The sequence below is a fragment of the Pinus tabuliformis genome, chromosome 9 (assembly GCF_031772625.1).
Source record: "Pinus tabuliformis cultivar Carrire ecotype Pingquan chromosome 9, CPIR1, whole genome shotgun sequence".
Taxonomy (NCBI): Eukaryota; Viridiplantae; Streptophyta; class Pinopsida; order Pinales; family Pinaceae; genus Pinus; species Pinus tabuliformis.
In genome coordinates, this window is record NC_142307.1 from 1,656,716,260 (window position 1) to 1,656,731,532 (window position 15,273).

General features: G+C 33.5%; 1 protein-coding gene across 1 annotated transcript; it reads left to right on the forward strand.

Moving 5' to 3' along the window:
• Window positions 1-1,846: 1,846 nt before the first annotated feature.
• LOC149155221 (glucan endo-1,3-beta-glucosidase 2-like) lies at window positions 1,847-2,765 on the forward strand. The gene is given in 3 exon segments (XM_089441624.1): window positions 1,847-2,273; window positions 2,439-2,466; window positions 2,648-2,765. Coding segments are annotated over 3 exon segments (573 nt in total).
• Window positions 2,766-15,273: the final 12,508 nt, after the last annotated feature.

The following is a 15,273-nucleotide window of genomic DNA, read 5'->3' on the forward strand; positions in this document are numbered from 1 at the left end:
TATATAACCATAAACTTTCTTTAATAGAACCTATTTCATTTTTTCTGTCATGAAAAAAAAAATCACTTTATATATAAATTATAATTTAATTGAATTATATAAAATAAACTCATCTTTTCCATTGAAAAAAATTAATTAATTTCACATTTTCAATTAATTTTTTTTTCTTAAAATATCAATAAATCACATTTATAAATAAATTATAATTTAATTGGAAATTTTAATATGATGAAATTATTTGAAAAAGAAAATAAATTCACCCTTTCAGTGAAAACGAAGAATTTGATTCTAAATAGAATTTTAGTGAAGAAAGTAAATTCACTTTTAAATTTCTAGAAAAAGAATATGATTATATATACAGGGAGAATATCCTTAATAATTAAATGATATGACAGCCTCATGTTGTGCTGAATAAGAATGAGAAACATGTTGGTATACCACTTGCCTTAGTGAAGGGTATGATATGATCATATAGACTCGACAATGGGTAAAGCCAAGATGGAAGTGTATCATATTATCTGGCTGGTATATATCGAATTATTGTTGTAGGTTTAGGCATCCAGATGTGTGATTCCTTTTGTTTTGTCATTTTGTATAGAGAAGCACGGGCGATGTGATGGCATTTTTTTGTTAGACAGTTTTCGTACCCTGAACCTTTCCGTAGTTTTAAAAGAAAATGATCATAGTAAGTTCCAGATCTTGCGTGCTGTGGCATATCCCGTAGGTTGAAAATCCGATTCAAGTGAATACTTTTTGTGCTCAGAATCTGTTCCTTAGTTATTAATTTCCCCTTGTCATTTATGCAGAGTCAGGTGGAGGTGCAAGATGCTCCTAGTAGGTTTAGTTGGACCGAGGGAATAGGGAGGGTTAGGCCACAAACATTATTTTTAGGCCACGACATGTGGAAAGAGCTATTTCCAACACTCTTGATACATTAATGCTCTCTTAAGAGACTCTAAGGACAATCTTGGGACATGGGTTCTGACATCCCCTCCGTCCTCCGGCTAACAGATTCTGATTCCATAGTGATGGAGATATGCATGATGCCATCATCCATGTCATTGTTTGTATTGATGCCCATTGAAACGAGCGGCATGTGTATCATGGCATGTCGTGTATCATATGCTATCTACCATATGATATTAATTGCCACCAAATTTTGAATTGTATAATGGCACTCCAAATTGGAATTTTGAATCTCAGAACTGGCGCTGCCGTATTTTGTTGAAATTGAAAGAAGCTTTGGTCAGTTATAGTTTCTCTGCTCAACATGAGCTTCAAGACGAGTTTGGTGCTAATCACGATTGCGGTGGTTCTAGCTATCTTTGCATCTACTGGGGACAAAACTCATTTTAGCATTGCCATTGGGATATTAGGATTTTGGTTTTATGTATCACATGACAGGCTATTTCTCTGGAATATGGGAAGGCGTAGTTTCTTTGCTCAGCATGAGCTTCCGGACGAGATCAGTGCTGATGGCGATTGCGATGGTTCTGGCTATCATTGCCTCTGCTGGTGAGAAAACTCATTTTATTGTTGCCATTGGGATATTGGGATTCTGGGTTTATGTATCACATGACAGGTTGTTTCTCTGGATGATGGGAAGGTGTGCATGCCTCCCGGCATCATCAACCTACCATAGTTGATTCCAATAACAAATCTCATGCATTGTATTTGGCCTCTAGAAGTCGCAGGTTTATCAACAGGGGTGTGAACAGGGGATTGTAATTCTAACATAATTACTCTTACCAGTTTGGCTCAGTGTATTTACTTCTGTAAATTCTTGAGTAAACATTTTCCACGCATATACTAGACATAATTTTGATCATCCCTTACCCTAGCTCTTATGGTGCTCGCTAACCTCCCAGCCTGGTGGCTTCTTTTCATAATGTTCCTCATTGGAATCCCCTCGGGTATACTCGCTTTTGATCACTTCAGTGAAGTCCAACATTTGGGAATTTTAAACTCCAATAGGACTCATTTTGATGGGCAAAATTTAACATAAGTCGGGGGTCAGAACAAAGAATAAGATAACACATGGTGTGTTGCAAGATACGGTACTGACCCCATTAGTTTGCAAGCAGCTCTGGATTGGGCCTGTGGCCCTGGTTATGCAAATTGTAGCCCTATACAACCTGGTGGGTCTTGCTATGTGCCCAATACTTTATTCGCCCATGCCTCATTTGCATTCAACAGGTATTACCAAAAAAACATGAAGGCACCGGGGTCCTGTGATTTCCAGGGTGCTGCAATGCTAATAGATGTCAGCCCAAGTAAGCCCAATAATATTAATATTCCCCCTTCCCCAATCTGCAACTCCAATGTAAAAAAAATGGAATGTATGTTCATTTTATTGTATAGTTTGTTTTTTGTTTGAGCAGTTGATTTTTCTGCAGGCTTCTTCTAAAATGCTTGTGCTTCTGTCACTGGCCACGCAGGTTATCCTGGCTGCTTCTACGCATTCAGGTAAATTCCCATGCTCAAGTTTTACTGATATAAACCATTTAGTGTTCTCTGTCAAGGTACAGAGTACTTCACTGGAATGGCTCCTGTAATTCTGCATGCATGACAGTATATTTTGCAACCCAAGAACAACTGGTTTTATGGTGCAAAATAATGTGTTTGGTATTTTGTTGTGTTTTTCAAGGTCTAGGCAAGAAGTTGCTGATGTGAGTGGAGGGCCAGAAAATAAATCCTGCACTTTTGCACTCGCGTTGCCTTTGTTTCTATGGTTGTCTCTTATTATCACTCTTCTTGTGCCTTAAGAGACTAGACTTCCATGAATGCAACCTAGTTGTATATTTTATGCTAAATTTGTTAAAAGAAGTTGGCAAAACAACCTGGTTGAAGATGTTATGGTAAATTTGTTTGCTAGCAAGTGTGGTATTTTGGAAATACTGGCTTGCTCAAATTTTGATTGTGATTATTAGGCTATTATACCAATGAGGTGATAAAATTTGGAAGGAAATGAATACTATAAAATATTAGGCTTGATTTTCTTCTTATAGTATGGCCTATATGAGAATCGAGCATGCCCAAGGCTTCAAATTCAAATGAATTCAACAATAACTTTAATCATTAAATATTGTACCAATTCCTTCATTTCACCTCTACAACTTTTGATGTCTTTTAAATGATAGTAGCAGTTCTCTATTCTCATCAAATTTGCAAAATTATAAATCACTCATAATTCAAAATGGTTTTAGAAGACAATGCAAACAACAATATTCTGGGCACATTATTAATTTAATTTTTGTGAGCACCTATCGTTATGAAAGAGAAGGGCCTTGAATCAGGGATCAGTGCAAAATGTAGAAGGGCCTTGAATCAGGGATCAATGAAAAATATTTACACTGGCTTTCAAGAAATGATATTTCATTTTTCACAACTTTTAAGAACTAGGGATATATGATTGTTATTCTATAATTTTAATACCAGGTAAGAAATGTTGAGCCAAAATCTTATGTGAGGTGAGCCAAAAAGTTATTGAAGTGTTATGAATTTTTTCCTATGTTGTTGTGAATAATATAAAATTGCAATGAATTGATAAATATATTTGAATGGGAGAGATGCATCTCAATGGTTATAACCTATTGGTACGTTGCTTGTAAAAGGTGCAAGGCCTATACACAAACCCTTAGACTGGGGATGAGTTGATCACTTCACTAATTGGTTTTAAAAAGCAATTCAACTTTTTTATTTGGACTGGGAATGAGTTGATCACTTCACTAATTGGTTTTAAAAAGCAATTCAACTTTTTTACTTGGACTGGGAATGAGTTGATCACTTCACTTTTTGGTTTTAAAAAGCAATTCAACTTTTCTTCCTTGTCAAGTAAAAAGTAAAAGATAAAATATTCTGCATAGATGTTATTAGAAGTATGGATAAATGTTGTTAAGAGCATAGATATGGTGTATCAAAACTTTTAATAGGATATAACTTTTAATACTTTTAATATATGGCTCTTAAATTTTATTATTATTATGCCAAGCTTTTATTAAAAATGAATTATAGGTTGCAATTTTTTTATATTTTATTAATAAAATTCATATTTAAAAAAAATTAAAATAAATGTTTTTCATGACGTTGTTTTCAATTATATATATATATATATATATATATATATATATATATATATATATATATATATATATATATATATAGATATAGATATAGATATATATCAATAATTTATTTATTTATTTTTTTTTTTTTTTTTAATTTTATTTAATTTATTTTTTATTATGTAAAAAATTAATTTAAAAATAAGCTACATATTATTACTATTATAAATTAAATCCCTTCGCTAATTAGTTTTGAAAACAATTTAACCTTTATATTATTTTTAATTAATTTTTTAATATTTGTGATATTATTTTTAATTAAATTTTTTAAAAGTTGTGTGTTTAGTTTGGAGGAGATATAATATTTATAAATAAAACAATAGTTTGGAAGAGATATAGTATTTGTAAAATGAAACAACGTTATTTTGGTTTGAAATGTGTAGGCTTAAATTTATCAATGTGATTTCTTCCAAAATTGTTTTCAAACAAAAAAGTGTTATTCATATTATATTAAAAAATTTAACTAAAAAAGTATAAAACATATTAGAAAAAGTTCTTGGGTATTTAAAAAAATGTGAAATTTTATTATTAAGGTTTAAAAAATTAAAAATAAGAATGTTTTGTATTATCAAGATTTAATATATATTCAAATGTGAAATTTATATAAATGTAAATAATATTATTAAAAATTAATATAGATTTATTTAAACTTTAGAGTTCCAATTGTTTGGAGGAATCAAATGTCTCTAAATAAAAACCTTTCTACAAGTTTTGCATTCAAAAAAGGTTACTGACAATAAAATATTCTATAATACATTATTGAATAGATATTATAGTAAAAATAAAATGGAGTATAAAATAAATAAAAATAATAAAACATAATGTCAACACAATTAAAAATTAATAACAAGTAAAAGTAGCAGTAATAATAAATTGATTGAACTCAATTTGTTATATTGTAATCTTGTTTTTATTAATAAAATTAAAACAATTTTTCACAATACATATCATTGTAAAATAAACTTAAATAATAATGATTCATACAAAACATATAATCAGTAAACATATAAAAATTTAATAAATTTAACTGATATAATTAGAAATAAAATTATTTTTAAATATCTAATTGTGAAATATATAAATATAAATAGTAGTTATAAATTAATATCCATTTTATCATATAAATTAAAATAAGTATCCATATTCACTTTAATGGAGTGTTGGAGCATATATATAAAGAGGAAGGAGTGAAGAATTCTCACTTAGCTGTCATCTGAGGCATGAAATAGGGAGCTAATTATCCCATGCAATCACATATTTTTATTATTATGACTATATAAAACATTAAACTAGAAATTTATCTCTAATATTGTTAGAGTTGCCTTATTGTTTTCTAAAGACTAAGAGTTTCCCTATTGTTTTCTAAAGACTTCATTACAACCTACTTGTGGGATATTTCTTATGTTTCATCCCCAATCATGTTATTCTTGTGAAGGCCTAAGCCCCCTTGGTCAAGATTTCCAATGTTCTTCCATTACAGTTGATTGGATTCTTTGCATAGTTCAAATCTCCATGAGTGTGAATGTGGTTGGTAAGAGCAATGGTTGGTGGAAGGGCCAACACTAAGATTCCATTATGATCTTCTGGAATGCATTTACACCAACACTGTTTGTAAATTTGCTAAATTTCTAATACTCTTTAGTATTATTATTACAATGTTATGGTTTTGGTTTAGGAAATTGGTCTTGTTATCCTAGTGAGAGGCTTCTTTCATATGTTGTTGTTTGTGGGGAGAGTATTTGGTTCTTCTTTAGTTTAAGAAGGACCTCTGCCAAATGCAATTCCCTATCCATTTTCACTTTTTTTATGAACTCTATAGAGCTTAAGAATATGTACTTATTCATAAGAGGTTATTGTTCAAATTTAGAGGGGGTAGAATATGGACACCTCCACTGAAGTCCTTGTGATTTGGTGTTTGTTGTAAGTTTAATATTAGATTATTAATATTATTTATAAAATTCTGAAATATATATTTTTTCTTATTATATCCAAAAAATAGCTCAATCACATAATCAATACAATAGTTAAATTAATTAAAGAATATTTTATATTAAAATAGATTTGTTACTTAAAACTTACAATAATATTATTTAAGTAAATACATCTTATACACCACCGATTTGGTGTGCATCCTTGCAACTTTAAAATACGATTATATATATATATATATATATATATATATAATGTTGATATTATTATTCTCTTTTACCTGGTTTTAAATCTTGGGGTCCCTATTCAGTGACATCTTTATTCTGTGTGATAAGGCTCAAAGAGTAAGCTCTCGTGCGAGTCTAGACTTTTGCTAAGTCATAAATTCCTAATATATTTAGCTTACGGTTATTGCATAAACTCTAGCATTATAGTGACAATTTGTAAATTTAGCATTTATTTTTTTTAATTAACAAGTATGAAACTCAACTCATTTAATTGATATTTTTATATTCATTTTTTTTTCCTTTTTCATTCTAGTACTTTTTGGCTTTTTCCATATAATGAGACACATTAACATGATTTTACTTTTAAAATATGTTTCTTCTTTTCTAAGTAAGAATAGTGAAATGTTGACTTGGAAAAATGCATGGCTTACAATGTAAGGGCATCTTTCCGGTATGAGATCATCTCATTATTTTTATCTTATTAATATTATTTTTAACATTTTTCTCCCTTTATAGGTAAGAATAACCAAATGTTGACTTGGAAAAATGCACGGCTTATAGTGTAAGGGCATCTTTCTGGTATGATGTCCCAATTAGACTTACACCGTCTCATTTTGGATGGGATTCTAATCCCAAACAATGTGAAGTCCAATTGGGACATCATATCTTTTTAGTATGATGTTCCAATTAGACATTACACTGTTCCATTCCGAAGGGGACTCTAGTCCCAAATAGTGTGAAGTCTAATTGGGACATCATATTTTTCGATTATGATGTCCCAATTAGACTTCACACTGTTTGGGACTAAAGTCCTATCCGAAATGGGATAGTGTCACATTTCAGATGGGACTTTAGTCCCAAACAGTGTGAAGTCTAATTAGGACATCATACCAGAGAGATCCCCTTAGACTGTAAGCAGTGTATTTCACCTAGTCAACACCAACTGACAAGGATTTTCTCTTGGTTAGAAGAAGTAACTCACATGGGTTGATATATGAAAATGTAAGATGGGAACAATCAAGAAATCGTAGGATGAATGGTTATGCGAGTGTGTAGAAATAGGAGGTAAAAAACAAAAAGCACTTTCTGATGCAATATGTGACATACTTGGAAAGGTGCATATTAAAGACTATGACTCAATATTTGGAAGAAACTAGTAATGGGAATGGGGGAAAGTACCATTTTTGAAACACTTGGAAGACCCAAATTAAAAAAAAATAAAAATAAATAAATAAAATAGCATGTGTGCATGGGGAGAGGGGAAGAGGAGAGAGACTTTGGGTACATAATTTTGTAAATACAAGAAGGACAACCAATTTAGATACCCAATGGAATCCTATGTGAAATTGATCCAAGAAATTGCAATTGGGCCCTGAATGGAAATATCTGTAAACATGTACTGAAAGTTGAGATGTTAGTGAGTAACACTATTTTGGGTGAAAATGTAGCACCTGGTGTCAGTGATCCCACTACAGAAAGGCCTATAATTTTATTTGATTTGAATGAAACAACTATATTAGGCCCAGAAATCCAAACAGAGCTTTCGCCATGCTTTGATTCTGCTCCAAATCTAAATTATCATAATGAAACAAGCATTGAGAATTTAGATAATTTCTCATATAATGTTGAATCAACCAATGTACGACAAGATAGTGCATTCTCTGAAGATGATGAGATGAAACATGTTAACTCATCAACTCATGAGAAATTGAGATCCATAATACCTACAAATTTGGAACAGGCATATGCATTGAACAACTTGGTAGAAAAAGCATGTCAAGAATACAACAAAATGTTTTTCAATACTATAACTCCATCCAAGATCACTACCAAGAGAAAGCATAGTTTCTTGAGTCTAGTAAATAAAAGGAGGCGATGTGGTTGCAAGTCAAAATCAGGGACAGATAAACTACAATTTGAAAGGGTTAGACAAGTTCATGCAAGGAAAAAAAGAATGGATGAACAATTGGAGTCATCTTCTCAAAAAAAAAGAAATGTGGACCATGCACCTGAGATAATGCAAGATTCTATTATACCCAATATTGGTATGGAAATTTCATGCTATGGATTTTTTTACGTTAAGTGCGATATACTATCATGTTCAACACATTTGCATAACTATATGAACTATTTTTATTGTTACAGCTGAGGGACCCACATCTTACAACATTCCAAATTGTCGAATTCATTTATTTGATGAACATGCTATTGAAAAAAGATCTAGCATTGGGAACACTGCTTTAGCCATTAACATCCCAATATCCTCCCCAAGGGTGCTCCCCCCTATTGTAGAACAAATTGGGATGTATCATCGCCCACACCCACCAACGTTTTCCTCCATAAATTCTTCCATTCCTATAACCACCTTTGTAATACCTTCCCAATGCTCACCCCTACCCTTTAGTCATCCACCATTCTCATTTTTTCAATCATCTACCCTTAACATTCCAATTTCCCCCCTAGGTTAATTCCTCGGCCTACAGTGATTCCCACTATCGTACAACCGGTGGGGGTGTATCATCGCCCACACCCACTACCTTTTCCCTATTTCACTTCCACCATGCCTTTATCCAGCACCCCTGAACCATGCCTATATCCGTCAGCAAGTGCTCCACCATCTACCCAGGAAGGGTTGTCTTCTCCATTGCCTCAGATCCTCATGGTGAGAATGAGTGTTTGATTGAAATATCATCATGAATTAATGAAATTGATTATATGCCTTTCAATTTTTACAACTAATTGATTATTGTAATTTTTGCAGAGATATCAATTTGGAAATCCACCTGGGAGTGCCAAGAGGGACGAGGGTGACTTATATACCCATACTTTAGATTGAGCATGATGTTGTTTTCCCATTATGTCATTTATGGTCATGAGATTCCATTATCTATGTTGGAAATGAAGTTCTATTTTGTAAAAAAGAAACATGTATAGTTGGACCTATTTTGAATAAAAATACATAAATTTAGACTTGTGTTTATGACAACATCTTCATTGAATTTTAAATCCTTAAGTGGATGCGATGTTATATTCTATCAATGTTAAATTACTTTTGATGAATGTAGTTGTAATGGATTTTGCTTTTATTTTTTACAAATTATCAAGTTTACAAGTTAAGTTACTTTTATATTTATATCTTATTTCCGTATATGCAGAATTATTGTATATGGAAGTTGCGCATATACGGTAGATGCACATACATAAAAGGTGTGCATACATGGAAGATATGCACATATAGGAAATTTATGCATATATGGAAGATATGCGAACATACGGAAGTTGTGCATATACGGTAGATGCACATATACAAAAGATGCCCATATATGAAAGATATGCGCATATATTGGTATATGCACAATTTCCATATATGCATAATTTCTGTATATGGAATTTGCGCATATACGAAAGCTATGTATATACGGAAGATATGAGCATATCTTCCGTATATGCACAATATCCATATATGTGCAGTTTCTGTATATGGAATTTGCACATATACAATGCAGATACATAAATGACATGCATGTATGGAAGATATAGACATATAAGAAAGTTAGGGATATACGGGAGATATGCGCATATGTTCCGTATACGCAAAATTTCCATATACGCGCAATTTTTGCATATGGAAATTGTGCATATACGGAAGATTCACATATATAAAAGACATGCATATACGACCAACTCGAGATTGTAGGTAGAGTAGCATTGCTCATAATCCTTCAGTTTACGTGATTCATAAGCTATGACCTTCCCTTCCTATGTTAATACTCCATCGACACCCTCCTTACTTGCATCTGTACATACTACAAATGATTTTTCTGGATCTGCTACTTTTAGCACCAGGGCGGTAATAAGAAGTTGCTTTAGTTGCTCAAAACTTTGTTGACATTCCACTGTCTAGTGGAAAGCAGGCCCCTTTTTCTGAAGTGAAGTCATTCGAAAAGTTATTTTCGAAGGACTTATGTTGCTTTCCTACCAATTTAAAGACTTTCTTTACACTTGTCAATGTGTGTAAAGGTGCTACAATAATAGAGAAATTGGCAATAAATCTCCTCCAATATTGTACTGCACCCAAAAAGCTGCGAACCTCGGTTACACTTGTAGGTTTAGGCCAATTTACAATTGCTTCAACTTTAGAAGGATCAATTTTTAACTGACCATGACCAACAATATGACCTAGGTAAACCAAAGAGGTTTTCCCAAACTCACACTTTGACAATTTTACATAGAGTTTTTCATTTTTCAATACATCAAACACTTTCTTCACATGAAATACATGTTCATTCCAACTTTTACTAAAGACAAGGATATCATCTAGATATACAAGAATAAATTCATCAATGAAAGGCCTAAAAAGATCATTCATGACCCTCATGAAAGTGGTTGGAGCGTTGTAAAGTCCGAATGGCATCACCATCCATTCGAGCAACCCCTGTTTGTTCCTGAAGGCAGTTTTCCACACATCCTACTCTCCAATTCAGACCTGGTGATAACCACTACACAAATCCAATTTGGTGAAATAGATAACATTCTTTAACTGTTCTAATAAGTCATCAATGCGTGGAAGAGGGTAACGATTTTTCACCGTGATTTTGTTTAGTGGTCGATAATCCACGCACATCCATATATACATAATTTCCGTATGTGCACAATTTTTGGATAAGGAATTTGTGCATATACGATGTAGATACATAAACGACATGCATATACGGAAGATATGCACATATAAGAAAGTTAGGGATATACGGAAGATATTCGCGCATATCTTCCATATATACATAACTTTCGTATATGCACAAATTCCATATACAGAAATTACGCATATACGGAAATTGTGCATATACGCAATATATGCGCATATCATTCGTATATGCGCAACTTCTGTATATTGTATATGTGCATCTACCATATATGCGCAACTTTCGTATATGCACATATCTTCTGTATATACGCAACTTCCGTATATTCGCATATCTTCCATATATGCGTAAATTTCTTATATGTGCATATGTTCTGTGTATGCACGTCTTTTATATATGTGCATCTAACATATATGCACAACCTCCATATACAAGAGGTGAGAGATATTTCCACCTCTATAGAAACATTAATGCGCGTCCTTACAACCCAGATTCCTCCCGCCATCCCTCCTTATGTCACCGTCGTCGTCGTCCCTCACACCATGCATCCATCACATGTTACATCTCACCAAGCTCCAGAAACCCGACCATGCATCCATCACATGTTACATCTCACCAAGCTCTAGTGACCCAACCATGCACCCATGCCATGTTTTTGCCCATCTAGCCCGCCCGCCTCCACTGCAATGACAACCTACGGGTATTAATCACATTTAATGGCATTTAAATGTGTTACCAACCACTATCATATTCACCCACATCACTAGCAATCGAACCCTTGAACAAATTCCCAACAGAACACAGGCGAACAGAAGTTACAGAGGGTGATCCCGCGTAGTGCATGCAGCATTGCCTCCCCGTCTACTTTGAAACAGGTATTTCTCGGTTAATGTTGAATCTGTTGATGTTGATTCTCATGATTATTATAGCTTTGTTTATTGCTGTTGTTTTCCATTGCTAGCACTCATAAGTTTTCTCAGAAAAATAAACAGATTCCAAGTCTTGGCTCATAACATTTGCACTCAACCACTTTCTTGACTTTGTCGAGAACCATGGCTGACAATTTTCCATAAAAGTTTGAGGTCCCTGGTCAACACTTACCATGGCCTCAAACAGGCAATCTGTCTAAACTATTTCATTAAGAAGAGTGTTTATATTCAACAAGAAAGTGATTTTTTCTACTGAATGATAAATCATAATTGCCCAAGGTGAAAGTGGAAATTTCTCAATGCTACATCGATTTCAGTTAGAAAAAGATTAAATTGATTCAAATGCATAGATAACTTGTCAAACCTATAAGAAAACTGAAATAAGGCATTTTTTATGAAAAAAAATATCTCTGCGAATTTAACACTGGCTTAGGTTTGGTCTAGAGAATGGTGTGTGACCAATGGGAAAACTTTCAAAATATTATTGGCCACTCCTTTTTCTGTACTTATTATCCTAATTTATGTTTAAAAAGTTGCAGGCAGATGCACCAGAATGTTTAGAAATCCTACAGCCCAGTAATGTTTGTTTGTAATCTTCCATCCACCTCTATATCGCTTGAATTTGTGCAATATATCAGGTCTCCTAGTCTGATCTTCAGCCAAAATAAGCGAACTGTTTGAATCCGTGGTATTAGCATCAACTGCTACAGGCCCAGTGGCAAGCAAACACAAGATTTTTTTCAGGCCACGGATCGAAGGTCCTGATGGGAAATCAATCACATTTGGTCTTCCTACACAACAAATCTACCATCAGTTAGAGAAGTGATTGATTAATTTTTGTTCGGCAGAATGATTAGAAATTCTGCAGTGGTTTTTACATTGGGGACGAGGACAACTCTCAAAATGTCAATATAGTATAAGTTTCATTGCAAACTATACTTCTATTCTCCTTTAATTGTCAGAAAGCATCGTTGCATCGGACCAGGGAAGGGCATCAATTTTTCCCTTGAGACTGACTAAGGCAACCAAGTTAAAATTCATGCAATAGAACTGGGGGGATTCATTAAAAACGTTTGAGACTTAAAGTTACCATGCATTCAGAGTTATTCTAACCTCACACATCAACCATCCAATACATTCACACAACCATCACAAGACATTTAAGAAGCATCTGTACCGCCAGAAAAAAAACTACAACAAACGCTTGACGAAGCATTTTATGTCTAGTAACATATTATATATAAATTTTTAGATAATAGAAAGATTTAAGAACATTTTATTCTATTCCAGTTTTTAAAATTTTAGTGTTTAAATTGGATTTTAGTGTTTATTCTATTATTATGTTGTCCTTTATAGATTATGGTATATGGAGAGCATCGGTGTCTTTACTCTCCTGGTTTTGTTTGCAGGGAAAAAATATGTCTTGTAAATAAATGGCATCCTATTTTGCCTTCGTTGAAGACTCCATAGATCCCTCCCCAATGGAGTGTGCGGGTCACGAGTAGTATGTGCATCTCCCCAAGCTCAGTGCCATGTGGAAATTCAAGGAATGGCCTGGTTGGTCTAGAGAGGGGTTGGGAAAGGCTGCCTTACAGTCATTGGAGTTTACTTTTCGGTTTATTTCGTCTAGACTCTGTGACAGAAGGACTTACATTGACAAAGAGGAAAGGAAGAGAAGGCTTGAATCCTTAATTAGTTCCCAGATTGAGTTGATTTCAATGATTTTTGAAAATGACAAGCAGGTTCCCACTGTTCAATTTTCAGTAAGTAGTGGTGTTCTTGCTACGAATGTTTTCCATGAGGTATGGCATAGACTTGGTGCTTTACCTATGGTTAGCAGAACAAGTGAAGAGAGTTTACTTCTTGGATGCTTTAAAGGGGAATAATTCTTTGATCAATATATATATGCAAATCAATGCCACCCTTTATTCTTGAAGGAGGATGGTTATAGGCTTTGGCTTTTTAGCTAGAGGAACTAGATTGCAAAATGAGGTGTGGTTTGGTGAGTCTTGTCTTTTTGAGCTAGTTGATCCTATTCTATCCTAGTCGAGTCCCTATCCTATTCTATAACATTACTAAGTCACCACCACCATGTATTTTTTTCTCAAAGAAGATTTAATAGAGGGGATTTCCTCTTGTCTTAATTCACAAAATTTTTTAGTGGTTTTACTCTTGATATTGGGGGGTTTGTTGGGGAGAGGTTTTATGTCTCTCCCTTTCATCCCTATTTGAAGGGACCCATTAGCGCACCATCTTATGTGTCAGTGTTAGGTAGTTCCCTTTGACCCCTTCCAGCTCAGTGACTCATCACAAGTCGCCCCTCGACAATAACATGGTGGCACCACCTCCAGAAAGAATTCATATGTCATACATGGTTAGTCTAAATTTTTCAGAGATATTTAAGCTTATTAATGACCCAATATCTTATGATATTAATTATCATACAATGTCATGTAAGATCCCCTCAATATTACTTAATCTCAAACTGGTTTACATGAAAAGTATAAAATATTTACTTAAAAATGAGACTTCCATGCTTAGTACACTATGCATTGATCAAGACCATAATATTTACTCAAACTAAATTATTTTCAATGCAATTTGTACAGGTATTTGAAGAATGACTAAGTGGGAGAGGATTAATGAGTTGGAAGTTGAAGACCTGGAAGATATGATACAATTTTTAGTAGAAGAATTAACATGGACAGAGATTGAGGGGGAGCAAGTTGCAGTTATTCCATATTTTCGACTTGATGATTTCATATGTGGAGAGAAATCAAATGAAAGTGCAACCACTCAATTTCTTCTTAAGAATCATCGAAGTAAAAAAATAAATGATATCAAACACACCAATTACTCAACATATCTGGAGTACACTGTGTGAGTCTCTATATGCTTTTTCAAGATACGTATAATTTTTTCAATATGCATAGATATTATATATAATTTGTAGTAACTTTTTTACATACAGTTATTGGTGTTCATATGGTCCATAGTCAAAAAGGAGAATTAGGAGTGCATTATCAGATCCAAAGACAAACCGCAATCGACATGAAACTATTAAAGTTGGTTGCCAATGTCACTTCTTTGTGCGACGACTTCAAATGAGACAAGATGATGCTATAATAATATATATTGCATGTAGGCATATTGATAAATCCAATGTTATTTTTCATGGGACAAATGCAATTGGTAGGTCCATGAGATTCAATTATGCACCACATTTAACAAGGGATATGCAATATAGTGTCCAACATCTCATTAAAAGAGGTTTTAAGTTTACAATGATATGGGACAGGTTCATCTTTCATGTGAAGGATGGATCTGGTGAGTTATACACAGGGGTACCTCGAGATACATGCATGACAAGAAAAGATATAAGTAACATTAACAATGATACCATAAGGCTATAGTATGTTAA